The sequence below is a fragment of the Podarcis erhardii genome (assembly GCF_964252035.2).
Source record: "Podarcis erhardii genome assembly, chromosome: 6".
Taxonomy (NCBI): Eukaryota; Metazoa; Chordata; class Lepidosauria; order Squamata; family Lacertidae; genus Podarcis; species Podarcis erhardii.
In genome coordinates, this window is record NC_138510.1 from 32,852,670 (window position 1) to 32,876,469 (window position 23,800).

At 43.5% G+C, this 23,800-nt stretch overlaps 1 protein-coding gene across 1 annotated transcript; it reads right to left on the minus strand.

Moving 5' to 3' along the window:
* Window positions 1-1,486: 1,486 nt before the first annotated feature.
* MYBPH (myosin binding protein H) lies at window positions 1,487-22,870 on the minus strand. The gene is made up of 11 exons (XM_081866714.1): window positions 22,418-22,870; window positions 20,987-21,121; window positions 18,537-18,704; window positions 10,642-10,730; window positions 9,114-9,312; window positions 8,488-8,627; window positions 6,696-6,855; window positions 5,537-5,673; window positions 4,382-4,568; window positions 2,202-2,255; window positions 1,487-1,830 (listed from the first exon to the last, which is right to left on the minus strand). The coding sequence occupies exons 1-10, from the start codon at window positions 22,617-22,619 to the stop codon at window positions 2,245-2,247; spliced, it is 1,428 nt and encodes a 475-aa protein (XP_081722840.1). The 5' UTR covers window positions 22,620-22,870; the 3' UTR covers window positions 1,487-1,830; window positions 2,202-2,244.
* Between the last annotated feature and the right edge of the window lie 930 nt (window positions 22,871-23,800).

The window sequence follows — 23,800 nt, forward strand, 5'->3', positions numbered from 1 at the left end:
CGGATGAATGGCCTATATGGCCCTCAGCCTAATTTCATGTGAGCTGTGCCCCGATTTCATTCAGGTCAGGAAAGAGGGAGAAAGCTGGTAACAGAAAGGACTGGCAAAGATGGGGAGAAAAGCAGGCTCTGGCTCCACAAGCATGTGGTCTGACAGATTATGCTGTGTGGAATGTGGCCCTCAAAGAAGCCTCATTTGGGCCTATCAGGGCAGAGAAGCTACTCCTTTAGGCTCCTCAGATACAAGCAGGAGTAGCTAGGGTGGCAGTACCACACTTTTTTTCTCTCAACAGTGAGACAGTGCGAAGTGAGACAGGGTTGTGGTTAAGGCTGTGCAGGCACACTGCTGTTGTGAGGCCTCTGAATTGTTCCTGGGTGGCAATGAACAGGCACTCAGTTTGCCCCAAATTTGTACATGACGACATATGGCAGTTCAGGCCAAGAAGCAAACTCTGGTAACATATCTACGATACAGGAGACAGGTGGCATTTTCATTTCTGTCTCTTAAACTATTTTCTTCATTTTCCTTAATTCCGTAAACGGCAATGAATTTTAAAAAATCACACTGAGCAGCAGGCACATTCAAATTAAAATGAATGGGTTGCTTCCAATGTCATAAGGCTAACACTCTGTCAGTGCAATGATTTTTCCTTGCACAATGAAACATTCTCCCCTTCTCTTCCCCTTATGAAACTCCTAATCTGTTCTGGAGTTTCCCCTGTCCATCCAGAGCAGATTTGGGGACAGCATGGGGGTGATCCCATTGCGCCAGCACTAATCCTTGCATTAGTGCAAAAGGTTAGTCAAATACCACCCGGCGTCTGCTGTTTTCTCTCTTACATTGACAATATTCACAAGAGGAACATTCTGGACTGAAATAGCATTCAGTGTGCCAGTTTGTAAAAATGCCCAGGATCCTGCTGAGTAGAAAAAGGAACTGATGGGATTTCTGATTTCTGAATACTGCTTAATATCAAAGCCTGCAGAGGTGAAAAGGAATGCTTGCTGTGAGGAATCACAGAGGCTTTTGGCTCTGCCACCTGCCACATGTGGCCTTCAGTCTAATATCACGTGGCCCTCAGGACTAGGGGACTAGGGGAAAGAGAAACCTATGCAACCCTCCAAATTCCACCCATGTTTGGCTCTGACCCCATCCACTTTTGGCTCTGCCCACCACAAAATACAGGAACCGCCCCCCCAATAGATTACCTGCAAGAGAACGCAGCCCTTGAGAGAGGGGCGAAAAGGTCCCCTAATCCTGCTTTAGAACTTTCACTAGCCTTTTACTCCACTAGCTGTCAAATCTTTCAGGAACAGTTTGTAAGTTGAAAACACCCCTTGTGATGGTTCAGTCCAACTGACTGGGTAGCTTCCGAGGGTAGTAGCGAACTTCATTTTGGAATGCAGTGTCACCCATACATAGGTGATGGGATGCTGGAGGGAGTCAGCTGCAGAATGTATCACTGAGTAAAAGGTCCTTCATAGGATATTTTTAAATTATTAATTTATTGCTATCACAATCGTCGTCATCCTAAATGAACATTTCCCCCAAAGACTGATAACAACTGTATTGTAGGGTGAAAGACCATAAAAGGAGTAAAAGACATTTAACAGGAGGCATGGTCAGTGTTCCCTACAGAGCCATCCTAGTTGCAGGTTCTGTCCTCTATAAAGCTTCTGATTTTGAAAAGACGCAGCAGCAGCAGCAGCAGCTTCATCTCCAAGCGGGAGATTCCTTCTAGGAACCATGGAGCTGAGTGTGTGAATAAGGCATTGCTCCAGAGCAGGGATACCAAGAGGGAGTTTCGTAGGAGGCCTTGAACAGGAAACACTGAAACAAGAGATATGTGCAGACTCAATGTCTGGAGTGGATACTAGGCACCCAGAACAGAAACCATCTAATTTAGTCCAGCGTTCATTCACTCCTAATACCTATGAAGCAGTCAGCTTTTCCTTCTCCTTGCCACTATACACCCCTTAAGCTTGTTCTGCTCTTCAGTGCCATGGAGGACGGTGTTCTGTTGCCAGCATTGAAGTAAGATTGAACCGCAAGTCTTTTGTAGAAGACAGAAGTGAGAGAGACCTTGCCCTTCACTCTAGGCCACAAAATGTTTTGGGCCAGCCCTAGCCCAAGCTCTCATATGCCTCCTGAACCAAATACATTCTGGATGATCATCTTTAATTCTTCCAGTGACATCTTACCTCAAACTCACTTTGTTCTTCATCTGGACTCACCATGTCATCCTCATTCTGGGACTGTAGAAACATAAGGAACTTGCAAGATTACTTTCTAGGCATCTCTTCAAGCAATGTGTCTTATTTTGCTTGCTTGTTTTGTCCTGCTAGTGACATTAATGGTAGCACAATCTTTTGCCATAGAAATAGACCAGAGAAACACAGTGATTGGTTGCAGTGCAGTAAGCAAGAGCTACTCCTTTGCAAACACACAAAAAACCCCAACAACTCCAGGCTTATAAAAATGCTTCTTTATATACTCTGCGATGTTAAAATGCAAAGCACAGATAGTTGCTTAGCTGACTCAAGTCTGCTGGGAGATGTTTAGAGGCAGTGCACTATATTTGAAACACTATATGCTTAAAGGGCTCTTTTTTCTTAGTATCTCTCTCATCTCCATCCCAAATTGGTTATGTTCTGTTTCACTCCTGCAGTGGGAATGCCAATTGCTTTTCGCGCTGGATATTTCCTCTCCTAGTAAATACAGCTCTAGAATCTCCTTCTTGTTTCTAGTGCTCATTCATAAAAGATTTGCTGCATGGCTGTTCTGGGGAAGGGAAGTGATTTTTGTTTTGCTTGCTTGGCCTTGATAACAGAATCTAGACAAGTAAGAATTTTATTGTACAGCAAAAAGGCTTCATAAAATATTTTAAAATAGGCATGACAGGACACAATGCAAGCTGAGTGTGAAATATCAAATGCTTCCCAAGCCCTTGGGACTTTGCCATACAAAACGTGAGCCAGGTATCTTGCAGGCTTGGGCCTGCATTGAATGTGCTGCTTGGGTTAGATCTCTGCAAGTGAGAGCACCAAATCTTTCTGGGTGGTTAAGTGTTGCATTTGTTTTCTTGTCTTCTCAGATTTGGGGGTTAAAGTGGAGGGGGGTGGAAGAGAGCTGGGGAGCTGTTTGCTGAAGCAAGGAAATGTGATCAGGAAGCCTTGTGTGGGCAATAAATTACAGCCACTCAGCTGGGCTGCAGCCACTGCAGATGGAGAACACCAGTTACCCACTTACAGGAGGTTCTCTGCCATTAATAGAGTGGAGAGGAATTAATATCTCAGTTACATAGTTAAGGCTAAATGGATCCTATTAGAGAAATATTACAAGGCTGCAGGATTCCAGAGCCAGGAAACATGATCAGGTGCAACATATGGTATTTCATCATCTTGACTGCCAGGTTTGCCAATGGGAAGACTTGCACACACTCTCTTAGCTAGTTTTTGTTTTGTTTCTTTCTGTTTTAACAGCATTGCAGATTTGGGATTCTATGGTGGAAAGGCCACCCTCTTCTTGAAAACTTACAAATAATTTATTCCACCTTCTTACAACCAGCCCACTTGAGTGCTCTTACTTCGTATAGACAGTATTTCCCAATATTCAATCAAAATCTACTTTATTGTAGTTTTAAAAACCACAGGCTAGGCTGACTGAGTGTGCCTCTGGTTTAGTTGTACCTCTGCCAAGTTGTTCTTAAACAATTCACAATCCCTGAGCCCTCTTCCTGCAAAAGATTATAATACTGACCCACCTTAAAGGGCTGGTGTAAGGGACAACATGTAAAGGAAGCAATTTGAAAGAATATTCCGAAGAACAACATTAATGCTAAATATTGTAATTAAGCTAGCTTGTGGTCACCTCTTCTACTCCTCCTTCTGCTCCTCACAAGTGTTGATATTGCACCATCTAATCACCTCTGGACTGAAGCACTTTCTTAATGAATTTTAATAAGCTGAAGTAGAATGTGCAGCATTTGGCAAACCTTCTAAGTCACTACCTGCTGCTGCACAGTGTTTCCTTGGGAAATCAATAAAGAAGGGCCATCAATCCTGGGAACCAGCATTAACAATGTATGAAAGTGATTCTGGGAATGTCCCAGATGGAAACGGTTGCCAGCAATCCAAGCAAACGAATGGCAGTGCACCAGCCTTCAGCTGCATCTAGCAAACACACCCTGCCTGTCAATCACATCTCTCCAGGAGGCTGAAATAATTCGTTACATGACTATGATTGGAATTCCCATAAGGGACAAAGGATTCCAAGCCACAGTAGAATTCACCCAGAATGGTTGCAATTCCCTTTCGAAATCTTAGCAATTGCATCAAAATAGGCAGTCCTAAAGCAAACAACTCAGATATTAAGTACATACCTGTTACATTCAGCTTGCAGTTTACAGAGGCTTCCCCCAAAGGGTTCACGGCCTTGCAGGTATAGACACCACCATCGAAGGGGCTGGGCTTGCGGATTTCTAGAGAGCAAATACCTTGGTTCATGAGGGCTAAATACCTGGGGTCTTCTCCAATTTCCATCTGGTTTTTCATCCAGATCACTTTGGGCTGAAATACAGATAAAGCACCAAAATGGCAGAAATTAACACCTCTCTCCAAAAAAGTGGGAAGGGGCTGATCACTGGTCCCAGGTGAGCAACAGCTTCCCATTACTTAGTGATAAGTTTCTAGAGTCTCTAGACAACGTCTCATTACTTTTTCACCCTCAACCCTCCTGCCTACTCATTGGGACTGTTTTATGGTGGATGTCACTGACAATCTCCCAATGCTGTCATAGACTGCAGCACCCATCGCATGTTTGCTGAAACAGGAAGGAACTACAAAGCCACTTCCCCATAAGACTGGACATTTATCTGGAAAGTGATGGGGAAATGCACTGGAAAGTGTGGCATAACACTTGCTTCAATGCAATGCCATCCAATCTCTCCCCCCCCCCCCCCCTTATCAGAATGACTACTCATTAAACAGCCCAAGTCATCTAATCTCCCTGCAAACAAATCAGGGTGAATGCTCAATAAACAGGTCTCCTGGAAGCCCCGTAAACTCTAGAGATGCTTGAAGAATTTGATGCAAATTGGCCTGATCTGCATCTCCTGGACTAAAGTACAGATCAGAATGTAGCTCTTATCTGTTAGACTTCATGGTTCTCTGAATGTTGCGATGTGGACCTCAGCTCAAAAAAGGTATGCATCTAAATGCGTGTTGTGAAATAAATTACAATTAGAAATTAATATTTTGAAAGAAAAATATTCAAATGCAGTTTAAAAAAAAAAAAAAAGTTTGCAGATTACTGTGGAAGCAGGACAGAACAGGCTGAGGAGTAAACACATGCAACAGGGACACTTAACCTGAAATAAATGGATCCACCTGTCTGCAACTTATCCCCATTAACAAAAGAAGCCAACCCATGCTCTTCTACCAAAGGAAACACCTCAAGCCTCTCATCCTAATGTCAGATTCAGTCTTACTAAAGATGGTCACTGATCACTTAGCTTCCAAGAATGACCAGCACTCACCTTTGGGAAGCCCCGGACACAACAGACAAGCTGGGTACTGTAGCCCCGGGTGGTAGTTCTGTCGGTGAGAGGCTGGGTGAATTTTGGCGGTTCAGAAAGATCCTTGCTATTGTACTTCTCTGCTTTGTATGTGATTGCTGGGGGAGTGGGGGAGAAGGCAGATCAATATAACTCTACATAAGAGGGGGAGTAGATTGTGAGACTTTCTGAAACAATACAAAATGACAGCTCTGTATATTGAAATTGGAAAAGGTAAAGGACCCCTGGATGGTTAAGTCAAAGATGACTGTGGGGTGTGGCGCTCATCTCCACAGGCAGCTTTCCGGGCCATGTGGCCAGCATGACTAAGCCGCTTCTGGCGCAATGGAACACCATGACGGAAGCCATAGCGCACGGGAAACGCCTTTTACCTTCCTGCCGCAGCGGTACCTATTTATCTACTTGCACTGGTGTGCTTTCAAACTGCTAGATTGGAACAGAGCAAGGGGAGCTCACCACCATCGAGCGGATTCGAACCCCCGACCTTCTGATCTTTAGCTCCCTGAGAAAACTATCAGCAGCCTCCAGCCATGTATTCATTTGTAACTGATGTCTTTATGAAAGGCAGAAAGAAAATGTTCCTTTTTTCACCCCAACTACACCATTAAAACTCACTCCGTCATCCCTCCCAGTGTTTGCCATGGCTTATCTGGCTTTACATCAGAGTGAGGGATGTCCAGCCTCTGGGTTAAAAACTGCCCCCTCCAGGCTTCCCAATCCTGCATTCAGGTCTTTCCTCAGGTTGTGATCTCTCTTCCAACCCATGCGTCCCTCTCTCCACATCCTCTTCACTAGCCCTGCTTCACACCCTCCCCTCCAGCTCTTTGGTGTGGCTGGAATGTGGCCTATTGAACAAGAGTCAGTTGTGTGGTATTACCTACTTTTCTTGCTGTCCCCACCCACTTTTCCTCTGATACTCCCCTCCCCTGCCACCTCAGCATACAGCTGCTGGTACGCTGCCCATCAAAGAAGATGCTTTAGACAATCTGGCTGGAATGGTTTGAGCTGTCATGGCTGCCTTCTGTTCTCGATGTTCCATGCACGTAACCCACCAGCCCTACAAGGGAAGGAGTGGGTTTCCACAACCTTGTCTTTCCTACTGTGGTTCTACAGCCCCTACCTGATTTTTTGATGTGAGCCACGTCCTTGGAGACAGCAGGCTTCTCGCTGAGGCCGCAGGGGTTCTCCGAGAAGACTCGGAAGGAGTAGCTGTTGCCAATTATGAGATCGGAGACGGTGCAGTTGGTGCGGTTGTAGTGCTCCATAACTGTGAACCATTGCTGGAAAGCAGTAAAGGTCAGCCTCTTAAACACGAAAAAGGTTCAGGTTCAGGGCACAGGGCTGCCCTCCCAGCAGAAGGACCAAGAGCTTCCCAAGCCAAAAAAACCTATGCAAGCCACCTTGGGGTGCTATTTTGTTTTGGTGTTAGGGCAAATGAAAGTGGGTGACGGGGGCACCATTAGGGCCTCCTATTCATACCGAATAGCAATGCCCAGGGCAGGGGTTGTTGGAACTGTAGGACAGGAGGAAGCATTTAACTCGATCTGTAGTGTTTTTTGTTTTTGAAAGAACTGTACAATTGTTGATAGCGTCTTTCAATGAAACAGGTTCTCTGGTCCCATGGTTTTCACTCTACCACTTCTCCAGCAGCATTGCAAGAGGTGGGAAACAGCCCACAATACAATTTGGCAAATTGAGAAGGAAGAGAGTCCCCACTTGACAAACATTCCATTGCTGTCCTGGGGTGGGGAATAATGGCAGGAATTCTCCCTTCCACAGGAAACTGCCCCCACCAGTAAAGCAGAGAAAACTCACCCTCTATCCAGCCACGTGGCACATTCTCCCACCAAGCCCTTTCTTAATTGCCACCATATATAAATATAGCATACAATGAAATGCTAACTTGCTGCACTGAACAAGCCAAGACTCTCTTATACGTTTGATTAAAAGGGTGCTTTTGTACCTTATAGAAAAGGCATTTGATACTATTTGATAAGAAGAAGAACTGCACATTTATTAATATTATAATATGTTGCCCTCTCTCACCCCAAGATCCCAGAGAAGGCTACATCATCAAAAGGCAATATTAAAAACAGTTCAAAACAGCTGGTACTCACAGAAACAAGGTGGGTCCCAAAAATATTTGGCAGCAATGTTGTTTTATGATTATCTACATGTTTTTAATTTTTTTAATTGATTTTAATGACCTTTATGTATATTTTGAACCAAAATTTTAAATGAAAGTTTGTGTATTGGTTTGTTTTAAAACCTTAGACAGTATCAATGCTTCCACAGAGCAACTGAAGCAAGGCATAGGTCACAGCACCAGGTATATAAAAATAGCTGAGTGAATCAACTCTTCCAGGGGGCTTGTGATTGGACCCCAGGAATAAAGCTCTATTACAAAGGCAAACTGTGTTGACCTACTGCCATTTCTGAAATAAATGCTGCCAATGGAGGATTAGAGAGGGAAAGGTTCTCAAGGGAAAGATTTGTTGGACTAAATATGGATACATTTAGAGGGTTATTTACATTTGCTAGTTAAAAAGAAAAAAGTTCATACATGAGCTTTTTTTTAACCTTGATTTACATTCTTATTCAAGATGTTATTGATTCCGTTTATTGTACTATAAAAAACATAAAAGAATAAAAAGCATAAGGGTTCTAAGTAATGTTCTTTTCCCATTCTCATTTTCACTGTTTAAACCACCTGTGACCAAATTCTGCATTGTCACGGAATTTGTGGGCTGCGTTTTTGTGGAATATGCATTGCATTTCTTATATTGACTCCTTTTTGTTGGGATTTGTAAACAGCTGTGAAGTGATGGTGGCTTCAGGACCCACTACTAATCCTTGCACAAATTACAATCCCCCCCCCCCAGGCTGTATCTTTCCCAGCCCCAAGTCCTTACCCCAGTCTTCTTGTCTGCTTTTTGGACTGTGTACCCTTTGAGATCAGCATTGCCATTATCTTTGGGTGGGCTCCACTCCAACGCCACGTTAAAGCCCCATACATCCACCAGCTTCAGGTTCTCAGGAGGGCCTGGTCTCTCTGAAAAGATGAGCCACACATTACTTCTGAAATATCAAGAAGTGCTACCTGCCACAGCACATCACAGAGAAGTTCAGCAGCAGGCACCAGATAAAACAGAGAGCAGCCATTAAGCTATCCAGAAGAAGAGGGAAATATATAACTATACTAGAATATATTATTATTATTATTATTATTCATTCATAACTCTCATGGAGGTGTAGTTTCAGTATCAGAAACAATGGCTCCTAATTCTTCAATGTCTTTCTATCTTACCCTTTGTATAAGGGATTTGAGACTGAAACAGAACAGTCATCTCAGCACACTTTCCCCATGGCATAAGCAGACCACATGCTCCGATGCTTAATAATGCCAGGCCCAGCAAGCTGCCATATGCCACAGTACACAGTGACTCTTGAATTAGAGAATTTTGTTTCAAGGGAAGAGGTATCTGAGCTAGCCACCCTTTAGATACTAAATCAAACCATATGGTTTCATCGCCCTTACCAATCACCTGGAGATTAATGGTGGCCTTGTCTTCTAGTTCATCTAAGATCTTAACACTTATTTCATATTTTCCAGAATCACTGCGCTGTAGTTGGCGGATGAATAGGACGGAGTCCCTCTCACTGTTGCGCAAATGCATTCGCTTGGGATCCAGAGGCTGGCCATCTTTGGTCCAGGTCACCTGTGGCTTTGGCTTTCCCTAAGGAAAGGCATATGTAGAACAGTTGGTATATTGTGGTTTTCTTCTATTTGTCTGGCTACTAACTCTTATAAACATACAGTGAATCTTCGGCAATGGATAGGTGGTCTTTCATGATTTTGATGGTTCCTGGTGTTGCTCTTAGAACTAGGTTGTCTGTTTTTTGTTTCGTTTTATTAATTTGATTTCACTGATTAGAGTTTGCTTTATATTAGTATTGTGGTTCTATTATGTGAACTGTGTTGATTGTTCTTCATGGAAGTGAAAAGTGGGAATAAAGTTTCAAAGAAAGAAAGTGCTCATTTGCTTCCACTTTCTAGCCACATGTGATTAAACTGTGATGCAAAAAGCCAACACAATTTTTGGATTCTTATTCAAAGGCAGGACAGTTGCCGACACACATTTATGTATGAGTGCCCATGCACAGGAGGCAAAAAAATTCATATTGATGTTTCTATCCAAAACCTGAGCTCTGAAGTCCCCTCCCTGACAAAAAACTTAGGGGCAGTTGAAGCTAGTATGAATGTATGTCAAATGCAGTTGCTTCTGACAGCTGGCCCTTTAAGGGAGTGGCCTAGATCCACAGCATGTCTACAGATACCCAAGAACCAAGGAAATGCATGGAGTGCTATACCCTATTATAAGTCTCTCTATGCCACTCCATATGGCTTGCACTTTCTATTTTTAGTCGAGAGCTATTTTAGGCTCTGGGCTACAACCCCCCACCCAGTGCCTGACTGGAACATACTGCCTCTGCTTTCCAAACGCACATAACAAACTTGATCACAATGTCAAAGTATTCTCTTGATAAGAGCTCTTTAAATCAGAATAACATAAAAAGAGATCCAGCATCAGAATCAAGTATGACATACGACACTTTTTCCGTCTGTGTTTAGAGATTAGGAGGCTGCCAAGAGCTGGTGAGTTTTATATGACTTGCAATATACAGATGTAATGCATATGTCAGCCAAACAAAGCTTAAGCTTGTTTACACATTACAGTTTAGGATACAATGGTTTGTGTAGAGTACCTTGTTTCCAGTCCTGCCTTGTCCTGAGACAGCTCTCTTCTCAAGCTCCAATTTTCCTTTTGCCCAAGCCTGTCAGTCCTTTATTCTTTTCAGTGACCAGGCCACATTCAAGTGAAGCTGGAATTCTTTCCAAAACATCAATAGTTTCTGCTTTGGAGGCTGCTCACTGTAGCCAACCTGAGAACTAGTTCACCTTTGCAAGCTTTCTGCAACTATTCCTAGCTTCTTGACCAATTATGCAAAGGCTTTTATCCCCGCCCAAAGCCAAAATGTCAATATAAGAATAAGGATCCACATACCCGAAAAGGAATCATCAGGTTCAACACATCGCCCACAGTCTTCATGTACAAGTCCCTCAAATAGCGTGGCAGTCGGATCTTGGGCTGCTCTGGAGAAAACAAAATTATAGCAGTTTGTCACTGGTACTGCAGAACTTTGCTGTGGAATCATTGATGAATCTCCTTTGCTTGGATCATTCTGCTTGCCTGGAAAGTTTAGAAGCACTAATAATTAGGCAGTACAGTGGTACCTCAGGTTAAGTACTTAATTCGTTCTGGAGGTCCGTTCTTAACCTGAAACTGTTCTTAACTTGAAGCACCACTTTAACTAATGGGGCCTCCTGCTGCCGCCGCGCCGCCGGAGCACGATTTCTGTTCTCATCCTGAAGCAAAGTTCTTAACCCGAGGTACTATTTCTGGGTTAGCAGAATCTGTAACCTGAAGCGTATGTAACCCGAGGTACCACTGTATATAAATGTCTTAAATAAATAAGAACGTTAGGGGGGGCAGCACTGAGATACTCATATGACCAGAGAGATTCCATAGCAGTTTGGAGGCAGCGTAAGCCAAATATTTCATATTTCATTGTGGTTAAACCTTGTAGGAGCAAGGTTACTTTCTGTTAGAATTCCTGCTCCATGATTACAGTCATGGGATTTTTGTCTATTACATGACGGTGTATATTTTGATTCCACAGTGGGAAGTGACGGAGACAGGATGTTTGTGTTACTGTGTTCCGTGAAGTGGGACTATTGTCCTTTGTTCTTTTTCTCTTTGCTGTCTGATGGTAGAGAGAGAGCCATGCTGCAGTGTTCTGTGTGTGTTTATATGTAAATAAAGTAGATTAGCCAAAATGCTGAGGCGCTGAGGTCTGTTACGCAAGCTGCGAAGACTCTGCAGATCCCTAAGTGTGCCGGTGTCTGTTGGCATCAGTCGCTGTGATGTTCGGGCTGAAGAAAGCTCTCGAACGATCGACCAGGAGGGAGAGAACATGCAAGTCAGGGATGTGTCTTTGCCAGGATCCTACTCGAGTGTAGGGCGAGCTCTTGACACTTTCCCCTCTGCGCAACAATGCATCTTCCTTGGACCATAAATGCAACCTAGGCCAAGGAGAAGATGCTACCAGCTCTTGAAGCGACCAGCAGTGGCGTGAGAGAACTGTTGGCTCAGTCCTTCCCACATTCCCTGACTCTTCTTAAGAAATACCTGTGTGTCCTGAGGGGAAGCAGAAGAGAAGCCCAAGCCAGGGAGCCCAAACCATCAGCTCCTGAAGTGACTATCCATGGCCTGAGAAGATGTTGAGTCAGCAGTGCCCACACCTGCTCTAGTCTTCTTAAGAAAAACTTGTGTATCCCTGAGGAGAAATCCAGGCTAGGAAGTTTGTGTCATCAGCTCCAAAAATCTGATTGAGAAAGCTCTGTTCTGTATTCTGTAACGCAGAGCTTTCCAAACTGTGTGTCATGACACATTGTGTCAGCTGCAGTGCGTAGGTGTGTCGCGCAAACATTCCCCGTGCTCCTTCCAGGGCTGGAAAGGGGTTAGTTTAAGCTCCGGTTTGCTAGTAAAACTGGATTACTGTGTCACGAAATGAGGCATGTCTTAAAAAGAGTGTCGCTAACATGAAAAGTTTGGAAAGCTCTGTGTAACATTTGTTTTAATATTTAAAATGGTAAACTACAATGAGTGCCTTGGCAGAAAGGTGCCATATAAACACAGTAAATCAGTAAACCCAGGGAGGTAAGGCAAACTGATTAGCTCTTCCACCACAGTCCAGAGAATCAAATTGGAAATGAATTCTGGCCAAGGCTACACTGGCAAGAACCCTGCGGTTTGTTTGTTATTAAATGACACATTCATAACCTGACCCAACCATGGAGCCCCAGATCAGGTAACTGTGCTTTATAAATTATCAGAGGTGAGAGTTTCTATTAACTCTGGCAATTCTTTGAGCTGAGTTGGTTAGCTCCATGAATGGAGAGTTGGGATCAGGATTCATAAATAGTACGAGGCATGCATTTCATTTCATAATTTAATTTAATCAACTCAGCAAGAAGAATCAATATCAAGTGCCTTGTAGCAACAGCATACCTTCTTGCTGTAACCTCACTGAACTGTTTTTGTTTTTTTTTTAATGTATTTTATTAAAGACTTTCCGAATAATGATCTATGCTACAATTCAATCCTAAACTGAAGGCCCATATTATTAGATCCGCACTTCTGAAGCCCAACCCATATAGCTGTGTTAACTGATCTTTTAATCTTTTAATCTTTCTTATAAATTTTTAGACCCATTGTCTATCCTTAATTAAGTACTCTATGTATATGTTTAAATCTACGTTTGGTTCTAGCTCCTATTTATTTAATAATTGTTCGCCTGGATTCATACTGTTATACTATCTATGTATATGTTTTGTTTATGCTGGTCTATGACCGTAATAAAGTACTTGACTTGACTTAAAGACTTTCTTGGTTTACAAAAGTACATACATCTCTTTTTTCAGGTTGTAGAGTCTTTTTTACAAATCAGTTACATTTGTTGTGAGACATTAGTGTTGAGTATCGTATAAGGTAGGGGGAGAGGAGGGGTGGGGTGGTGAGGCTTATATTCTTTTATATAGTGTACGTGTGGGGTTTTGTGTCAGCGTCAACTGGGTAAGTTCTCTTTCTATTCATTTATTACATTTCCTTGGTAGTGAGAGGTATTGGGGGGCAGGATGTGGTTGGTTGTCTGTGGTTGACTGCAGTGGGATTTGTTTGCATTTGTGAGCGGGGGAGGTCTTGTTAGGTCAGGTAAGCCAGATTGATTCATATGTTGTCGGGGGTTCTTGTTGGGCTGTGTATGTGATAAAGAGGAGCCATACCAGTGTGAAGGCGTCCTCTTCTATTTGTCCCCATGTCAGTTTCAGTTTACTGGTTAGCTTTTCTAGTAAGGCCATTTCCCATACAATTTGATACCATTGGTCCGTGTTTACTCCTGACAGGTCTCTCCAGTGTCTGGCTATGAGGCTTCTGGCTGCTAAGAGTATTTGGGTTATAAGCCCTGTATAATGTGAGTGGTCATTATGATCTTGGAAGATGCTCGGTAGGGTCAGATATGGGGCGAGTTCTAATACCTGTTAAGTTATTTTGCATATCTCTTGTAGGACTGCTGTCCAGAAGGGTTGGATTTTAGAGCATTCCCACCACATGTGGAGATATGTCCCTGTGGAGGTGCAGCCTCTCCAGCATCTTGGTGTGGTTCCTGGGCGTATCGGCACCAGTTTCCGTGGTGTTAAGTACCACCCATAGGTGAGCTTCAGAGTGAGTTCCCTTCCTTTGGCTGATACGGACTTAAAGGGAGGTTTAGATCACATTCTAGTCCATTGGGTGGGGTTAATATCATAGCCTATGTCGTGCTCCCATTCTTCTTTCATTGAGTCAAGGCGGGTTGTGGGATTTTGGAGTATTTTGTATATTGTGAATATCATCCCTTTGCCGTGTCCCTCTGCTGCCAGGAAGTGGTTTTCAAAGGTGGTCAAGGGTTAGTGGCTGCTGATTTTATTGCTGGATTGTTTAAAAAGGCAAGTAGTTGATGGTGTGTTAGCCAAGGTATTTGCATGTCCCTTAGTTTGTCTTGTATATCTTGTGTTGACCTCACCGAACTGTTGACAGATATCCTTCCTCCTTCTGGTATTAAAGGTAAATACACTGCCACGTTTGGTACAATTCTGCTGGCTATAATGGCTCAGTGGCGCAATGGAAAATTAATGCATTGACACAACTCAATCCTGGAAAATGAAGGCTGTTGCCATTCCAGAATTAAGATGGTGCCTGATGAATGCCAAAGATGTGCAAAGTAAGCAAGGGAAGTCTGCTGGGTAATTTCCAAATTCTACAATGAATATTATTTGGCAAATTTTAGGTCCAGATGCAGCATAAATTATTTGTTTGTTTGTTGGTATGCTGCCCATCTGACTGGGTTGCCCCAGCCACTCTGGGCAGCTCCCAACAGAATATTAAAAACACGATAAAACATCAAACATAAAAAACCTTCCCTAAACAGGGCTGCCTTCATGTGTCTTCTAAAAGTTAGGGGTTTTTTTTCCCTGCACGTTTTTGCAGGCACTGTAACTTCAAATTCCAATTTTCACCCACCTCCAGAAGTGATCAGTCACAGAATCATAACACTGTCAAGTTGGAAGGGATCCCGAGGGTCATTCTAGCCCAACCCCCTGCAATGCAGGAATCTCAAATTGGTGGGGTTAGTGTCCTTTTTGGGGGTCCTAATAAAGATAGATTTGTAATTCATCCCAAGATAGTAGTTTCCAATATACAGCTACAAAATTGGTTTTGTACCAAATCAATGTCAGATTTTCTTTCAGCTCTAAAACTATGTTCCTACAATGTCTGGATTTTACTTCAAGTCCCTCTGTTATATACTAAGCCAAAAAGATGTGTGTGTATGTGCTATGCAATGAACAGCACATACTTGAAGCAGAGCTTTATACTTCCCTTGGGAAAACAACCTGGTGAGAGTCAAAAGAAGCCTGTATGCATTTAATCACTTGCCGCTGTCTTCACTAGCATCAAAATAGCAATGGTGTAACTCTAGCATGCTATATTTGTCAATGGTAGCCTGGGTGGTAAAATAATTATGTTGGGGTTTAATAAAAGAGCTATGCATGCCTGTGAGGCTTAAACGTGCAGTAGCCTACGTTCCAGAAGTGATCGTGTAAAGGAGGACCCAGGATTAAAAAGCTGAAAGATACTTTAGCAACGCTGTTCATAGAACACCAGCAATGCAGTAGGATATACCAGAGGAGAGCCCAGCCAAGAACTGTAACAGCATCTTCACTCACCCATCTCTTTCCCCCTGGAATCCCTTGCTGGCATTTATTCTTATCAACAGGGCCAGCACAGCCATTAGGCAGGATGAGGCCACACTCTCTCAGGCAGCGGAAGCCCCCAAGGTGGCACTCCCACAGGCCCTGACACCCCTGCTTATCAGTCAAGTGAAATCCAGCACTCCAAGGAACTAAGTTAATTTCTATATCCCTACATATTAAGGAAAGCATAGCTTGTCTCTGTTATCTTGCTAATTGCTTAAAATTGCGTAAAGGTGGTTTTTTTTATTCAACTGTTATAATCAAACAGCAACAGGGGCAAACAGCAGGCTGAGATTTTCAAACACAGAAACGTATGTAGAGGACACTGATGCTAATCTTTCAAAATAAAAGTGACAGCATTAAGCACACTTTTTAAAAAAGAGCCAGTCCTTTCAACACACAATAAAGTAGGCTAGTAATAGTATATCAATATTGTGCAATGAGAGAGATTGTGAGTTTCCTGAGCTGAGAACTGGTGCTGCTACGCTGTACCAATTGGCTAGAAAACTAATTGAAGATTAAGTGTGTAAATAGACCATCAGTTTCAAAATGCCATAGCATTTTTTTTTTGTTTACCTGCGGCTACACAGGCACTCAACTGGAATTTGCTCCCAGCAATGTACATAAAGTAGACTCGTTAACTAAACAGCTGGAATTGCAAGAACAATTTAAACATAACATGCTGGTCAAGATGTTATATTTGCATAATCTGAGACACTCAGACTATAGAACCTACCCCAGCACAAAGAAAACATTCATCTGCCAGTACAGTACTGCCGATATCTGAAAATACAACCCGCATTTGATTCATTCAGTCAGGTTAAAAAGCACTGTGTACAAATTTCATAAGACAGTGGCAGATGCCTTTATGTCCCTACTCCTTCCACACCTTATGCTAGTGGTGAAAAGTAGTGAAAGATAGTTCTGTAACTCCAGTGACAATCTGTGCTAGCAGGCAGCACAATTACAGGCTGCATTAGAGAACTCACTTACCAACTAGCTGGCAGAGAAATATGTTCATCACCGGCATTCATCGTTTTCCATCAAAACATTTGTCTAAAGATAATTCCTTTTCGCAGTAGAAACAGAATTTAGGTTATTCTGAAGTGTGACCCTTCTGTCCAAGCTATACAAGGTCTTAATATTTCACACTTCACACAAGATCCCTACTAAACACACTATGGGGCCAGCAATACCTAGAGGAGGCTGAAGAAGCTTTCAAACTCCTAAGAAGCACCCTTGCTATAATCTGAAGTGAAAGAGCCAGGGGTAAAGTGACCAGATGCAAAGAAGGACAAGATCTCTGAATCTTTAATAGTGGGGGGGTGCACTCTAGCAGTGTTTTATGCAGTAGTTTAAAAAGCAGTACAGTGGTACCTCGGGTTAAGTACCAAATTCATTCTGGAGGTCCATTCTTAACCTGAAACTGTTCTTAACCTGAAGCACCACTTTAGCTAATGGGCCTCCCGCTGCTCCCGTGCCGCCAGAGCACAATTTCTGTTCTCATCCTGAAGCAAAGTTCTTAACCTGAGGTATTATTTCTGGGTTAGCGGAGTCTGTAACCTGAAGCATATGTAACCTGAAGCATATGTAACCCGAGGTATCACTGTACTTGGCAGATTCTCCTCAGCTGGTTTCCAGCTGCAGAAAAATGTATACATGGGTTCCAAATTACAGCACTCAGATCCATGACCACTGCTGCCAAGTGAGATGCAATTAATAGTGCAATGTATGTTTCATTACATTGTGGTGCCACATTAATGTTAACAGCAGCTGACACCATGGAAGTCAGAGCTGTGTCATACCCAGGACTTGCAGATCAGACTGTTCTTGCAATTTGTAGACATATCTGCACATGATTTATTTTGAGAACTAAATGTGGTTGGGAGGTAATACACTTCTTCATCACTGACTTCAGCTTCTTCTGGTCTCCTGTTACCCAGAGTTCTGTTGATGACTGAAGGATGAGGGCAAGGTAATGTCATAGCCACAAGGGCATCCCAGGTTAAAAGGAACCTGCCTTGCCATGGATGTTATCTAGTGCTTCCAGTTGAGTGCTAAAATGCTGAAGAAAGAACATGGGGAGCTATCATGCCCTCAACAGAACTACTGAAGTAAGCCAATTGAAAATAAGGAAATTTAGTTCTGAATAAACATGTATAGGATTGCACTATTATTCCTGTATTTGGAAGAACAGTTTTATATTAATATTGAATGAAACATAATTGTACTTCCCAATGGTGCACCAAGGAGGCCTATCAGATGCATGTTTAAAGTCCATGTGCAATGCCTGCCGCTCACTGCAATGCACACTGTCATAGGAGATATCCACTTGCCCTACATATTCATGGGACTGTCCAAAAATAGGTGCAGTGGGAGCATCAATGACACCTTTTTTATTTATTAAAGCGGATTTCACATAACATCAACTGCATCTTGTTCTCACCTTTAAGCAAGTAAAGTATGCTCCATTTTTACACAAGCAGGTCTGATTTCTCTATGCTGGGATGTCTGCTTCATTTTCATTTCAAGAAATTGCAAAAATGAGTCAAAGCTGTTCATAATTTTTAAAGCAATGAAGAAAGGACAACAGAAGGAAAAGTAAAGCAATCTTTGCCAGGGCAAAATGGAAATAGCCAAAACCAGAAAGTCATCTGAAATTAATTCTCCATTGCATACCACAGGGCAACCAGCTACAACAAATCATGACACCAAGGCTTTAGTTGTGGTGAAGAAAAAACTCCAAGGGTATACTAATGTGAGCCAAAGTCTCTCTTATGGAGATTACAGGAGTTAATGAAAGCCATTAAGCAAATTTGATCTGCTTGTGTATAAGGGAAGGAGTGTTGTTTAACCTTTGCATACCACATCACTTTGCTGATAGAAATCATGGTCCCACAAAGCTCCTGGGGGGGTAGGGGAATAACTCCCAACAAGGCAAACAGCAGCTAGAGGGGGTATTTTGAACAGGAAGATGATATGAAGGACGTCTTTGAATAATCCATGTTAATGAACATGTTCTGTTACACTAAATGCATTCAAGATACATACCAAGAACCTCTCTGATGAGGAGTGGCTGGTCCAGGACGGCTGGCTCACTAACTCCATCACCTTTCACAGCCTTCACACGAATGAGAAGTTTATCTCCAGATGTTAGATCGCGAATTACATAACGGGTGGAAAGGAAGGGCTTCGTGTTGGCGGCCACCCAGTCTGTAGCTAAAACAAAAATATGCAACAGGTGAGTCATACGATTAGAAGCAAGGATGGCATGGTTGGGTTATGGCACTCATTTGACCTTACAGCAGAGTCACTGCTACTTACCAGGAAGGAGGGGTCAACACAATGTAAGCACACCAGTTGGAATGCCAGATTGGCCCTGCCAGTATATTTGCACCATGTCATCCTCCCTGCCCCCACTTCCAGGTAAACAGCAGCAGGTAAGCTGCCAGGAGGTCTAATGTTTATTGCTGGCCCACTACGTCATCTGCAACGGAATTATTGTAAAAAGTCAATTCAGTGGACAATGAGGCCTCTACTCTGATACATTTAAAATGTATCTGTCTACAGAGTCCACTCAGTTCTTTCTTGAGAGTGAGATGAAAGCTCCAATGCTCAGAACACTTACTTCAGAACACAGTAGCACTTACTTCCAATTCAACACTCTTAAGACTGTCTTGTTCAAAAGCAAACCTATGCTTTGCTAACCTATGTCTACTGGTTTGTTTGTCTGTCTGTCTGTCTGGTTTTTTAAAAACCAACACCAAATTTAAGGTTGCAATATATCAGTTCTAGCCTCCCAACTCTAGAAAGACCATGTATAAGCTCATTCTTACATTCAAATTATCTAAGGGTGCCATACGTCCTGGACATAGCCGGGATTCGTCCGTCGAAAATGGTGTCTGGGCCGAAAAGTGGCTAAAATGTCTGGGAAAGAAAGGTCAACAACTTTGCCTCCACCCCCCCAAAAAGCCTTTCACTTTTTGAAATATGGCAACCCATAAATTATCCCCATTGGGATATAACATTTGGATACATTTGTGCTACAATTGTGCTCAAGCCATCTTTTGTGAACAGTTATACCATGTTTCAAGGACACCCTCTTCTAATCACAACAAAAGCATGCTTTTATTGGATTCAATTAACAAAAGAGGTTACAAAGGTTGAGGCAATCTAATCAGTGAGTGGAAATGCTACCCTATGGCAATAGCTCTCCAAATACACCATGCAGATATGGAGTGACAAATATGTGATAATGCACTCATGCAGGTCGAAAAACTGGCTTGAATAAAATATTCAGCAAACAATTTGGAATGCAGGAAGTAATTTGCAAGCAAGGAAAAGAGCTAAACTCAAAATAATTTATTTATGAGAAATGATTCACCCAGCTATCACTCACAAGAAACCCCAGCTAAACAACCCATGAAAATGGGCAACATAAATTGTTTGTAGCAATCAATAGGGATGTCATCAATTGCTGAAGACTTTAGTAGACGTCACCCACTATTTATTACCATTATAGCATACTCAGTGTGTATGATAAATCTTGTTTAATATACAACATCTTCTACTCAGGCTGTGATATGATTAATCTATCACTGGTGGTTTACAAACCAAATTGCTCACAAATGTAATCTTGTTTCCTAATATTATTCAGTTTTTTAAAAGCAGACATCATAGACTGCAACCCTTTTTCATAATATAAAGTGCCATATCTTTGTGCCAAATATACCATATCTTTCTATGCTATAGAGAAGCCTTGCCCAGGAGGTGCATATTTGGCAGCTTATATGGTATGGCATCTATACTTGCTACATAATGGATTCAATTTGCAAAAGTGGTTGAAAGATGGGAGAAATAACTACTTTCTCCATTTCCATGTTTGGAAAGCCACTTCCACCATTGCTATATATAGTATAAGAGGCTGAAGGGCAAGGTCGTCCTTTCTCGACTTTAAGTAGATTTCCTTCTTTCAGTAGTTCCACAGCAAGCAGACTTTCTACATGTGCAACATTTCCTCCACTAGCATGCAAGTTCTGTTTCTCAGCAGTTGGACAGAACCAATGCAGTGCTTGAATAGAAGAAGCTACATCTGTGGAATCTCTTCCTGCCTGAGAGCTCCTAAAAGAAATGGACCAACCTCAAGGTTCTAGAATTTGCAATCCCATGACTTGCTGCTTCTAGTATCCCAAGCCTTTCTCAACTTGAGCTCACAGAGCATGTCCATTGCACGTCAACATGGCATGTGAGCAAATGATCGGGTGTGTGGAGAAGATGTCAGGCTAAGAAGAGAACACATATCATTTTCTTTACACACCTGTTCAGCGGTTTAAGGGTTCAACAAACATTTCATGAGAACTATATGGTTCTCTCCTCACCTCCAACTGTGGCTGTAGATATGTCAAGAGAGGGACAAACAATTTATCCTGACCATGTTATCCTATTTTCCACATTAATGCATGCAGCTCTTCATGCTCACGAGAGATAAAGCTCAAGCCTACTTCCGTATTTGCAGTGCTCCACCACATATCCATCCAGGCCAGAATGGCCCACAACCTCTGGGGCATCCCACGTCAGAGTCACAGAATTGTCGTTCACATCGTCCACTGTTAGATTTAACGGTGAGCTGGGAGTGCCTGGTATCACAAATATAAAAGCGTTAGTAGGGCATTTTCCATCCCCACCAGTTCAGTACTTAATGCTGTGTAAATTCATTAATGCTCTTTTCTTGGACTAAGGGCTTGGTCAGAGAATGCATATCCCAACCTTATTTTAGCCTTTGCATGATAGCTATGCAAATTCCCATTTCTCACACACTCAGTGAATGCGAGAGACGGGAGCGGGACTGTGTCCCGCTCCCCAACACTGGTGCATCCCTCTGGCGATATGCCCCAACATCCAGCATTAACATGAGCACATCTCCATACATACAGTTATATGGGCATAGGGATTTCCATCATGACTGCATGGAAGCTCCGACACATGTACAGTTGTATGCATGTAGGGGTCCCTCTCACTTGTTCAGCTGAACAAGAGAATGTATTGGGGGGTTATGACCAGAGGGGTACACCAACATACATATTGCTGTTGCAGTAAATTCCCTGGGCAACCAGGTCTCCTTCCTACGACCTTCAAATTTCTGGGGCTGGGGTAAGAGAATACTATCCTCCTTCTCCAGCTCCAGCTGCTTCTATGATGCTCTCAATAGTACTTAGTGGGAGCAAATAGCTGAAGGTGATTTCATGGTGGGTTGTTGCTGGTGGTTTTCTCATTCATTCCATTTCTGACACTGATAGAGGTTATGTTGTAAAAAGCTGTAAGACCTCTTTTGGTGCTTTCCGACCATATACAGCTCATCCAGGTGAATGATGCAAATGAGACGTTGGTGGCAATGGGGCTTTTAAGGCTGCAGTCCCAACCCTATTTAGTTCCCATTTAATTCAATAGGACTTGCTTCTAGGTAGCCATGGTTAGGATTGCACTGCAATTTATCAGAGAAGTGAAATCCGTCTTAAATGGAGGAGGCAGAATACGGCCTGCAGTTAGGATACCAATGGCGTAGCGTGAGCACCGCAATTATTTATTATTATTATTATTATTATTATTATTATTATTATTATTATTATTATTATTATTATTAAAAAATGGAGCGAGCGCTATACCACAATAAACACCCCTCTGGAAAAATCACCGGAAACCAGCGTGGCGCAGGCCGTGGCGCTTCACTTTTGGGCCGTCTTTTAAATACGAGAGAAGCCCCACAGGTCCTTTTGGGTGCCCAGGCTCAAAGCGCCCCGCTTCCGCACGTGGCCTTGGAAATGGCCTCCCGCGTCCCGCCACGGGTTTGCGCCGGGGGCAAAGAGGCGCACGCGCTGCCGCCGCCCTCCCGCCTCGAGACCCTTTTCGGCCCCCTCGTCGGCCGCCGCCCTCACCTTCTTTGGGCTTCTTTTTAGCTGGAGCTGCCGGCGGGGCGCTTTGGGCTGCCGGGGGAGCCGGAGCCTCGACGGCTGCTGCTGCTGCTATTGTTACGTCCGGTCCGGGAGCTGCTGGAGTCGGTTCTGCTGGAGCCGAGGCCGGCTCTTCGGAGGGAGCGGCCTCTAGTGGGGCCGCCGGGGCCGCCTCTTGCTCGGCCATCTGCGGTAGGCTTCGAGGACTCCGCTCCGTGCCCCGGGGTGGCGGTCGGTGGAGCTGCCCCGTGCGCTTAGAGGGTCAACGGTGGCCAAAGTCCCGCCCGGCTCGCCCTTTTCTGTCTGTCTCTCCTTTCTTCTTCGGCGGCGATTTCCCCCCTGTGCTCTCCGCCGGGTCTGGGGGGTTTTATAGGTCCCTCCAGGCCGCCCCCTCCTCTCTCTCCGCCGCGTGGGCCCACCTGCTTGGGCGGGCGGGGGAGCCAGGAATAGCCGCCCAGCAGCTGCGAGGTGCAAATTCAGCATCTCCTCGGGAGTAGCTGCCATCCGCGGGACTCGGCGGGACTGGCCCGCAGAATGATCTGTCCCTTGAAGCAAGGCTTCCCCTGAGACCGGGTTTCGCAAGGCTCTGTTTCGCTGCGTTCCGTTAGCAGGGACGGAACTGGGCCCTCAAGCCGGCACTCAATGCAGAGCATTGCCCCTGAGCATGTGCAAAGTGACATTCCTTCAGCCTTGCCATCTCCCTCCTCCGTACCTCCTTTTTAAAGTAAACCAAGCCCTGTAGAGAAAGGGTGCCAAACCTTCACAAGCTGCCAGTTCAGCATGAAACTGGAAATTAAGGAATCAATGCCGACCTCAAATCCTGTGGGGAGCAGGAATTTAGGTGTCCTTTCTCCAGCCTTGCATTCCAAGAGTGGCTGGGGAACCCCAGCCAGATGGGCGGGGTATAAATAAAAAATTATCATTATATTATTATCATCCCTCTGATTCCTCCGTTTTCCAAATACACCTAAGACCCTCATCTGTCTTTGCAGCTTGCAAGGTCCGGACTGCACTAACAAAACTGCTTGATTATGGATCAAGCTTCTATAGGAAACAGCTGGTGAAGACAAAACTGTGCCAAAAGGCAAAGGTCCCTAGACAAACTATAAATTCCGGAGGAATAGATGTGTTAGTCTGCTGCAAGAAAAATAGTAACCTTGTGACTTGCTGCAGCATAATATCTTGTGGAATAAAAGAATCCTGACAGTTATGCTTAATTGTAAACAATAAATACAGCATGTAAATAGCAAATATAACATGTAATGACATTTCACTTTAATAAAATACCTATTAATCTTTTTTTGCTAATTTGAGGGGGTTTGGGAGAAACTTGAGTGTACAAAAGCTGGAAACAGGAGTGGTTTTAAG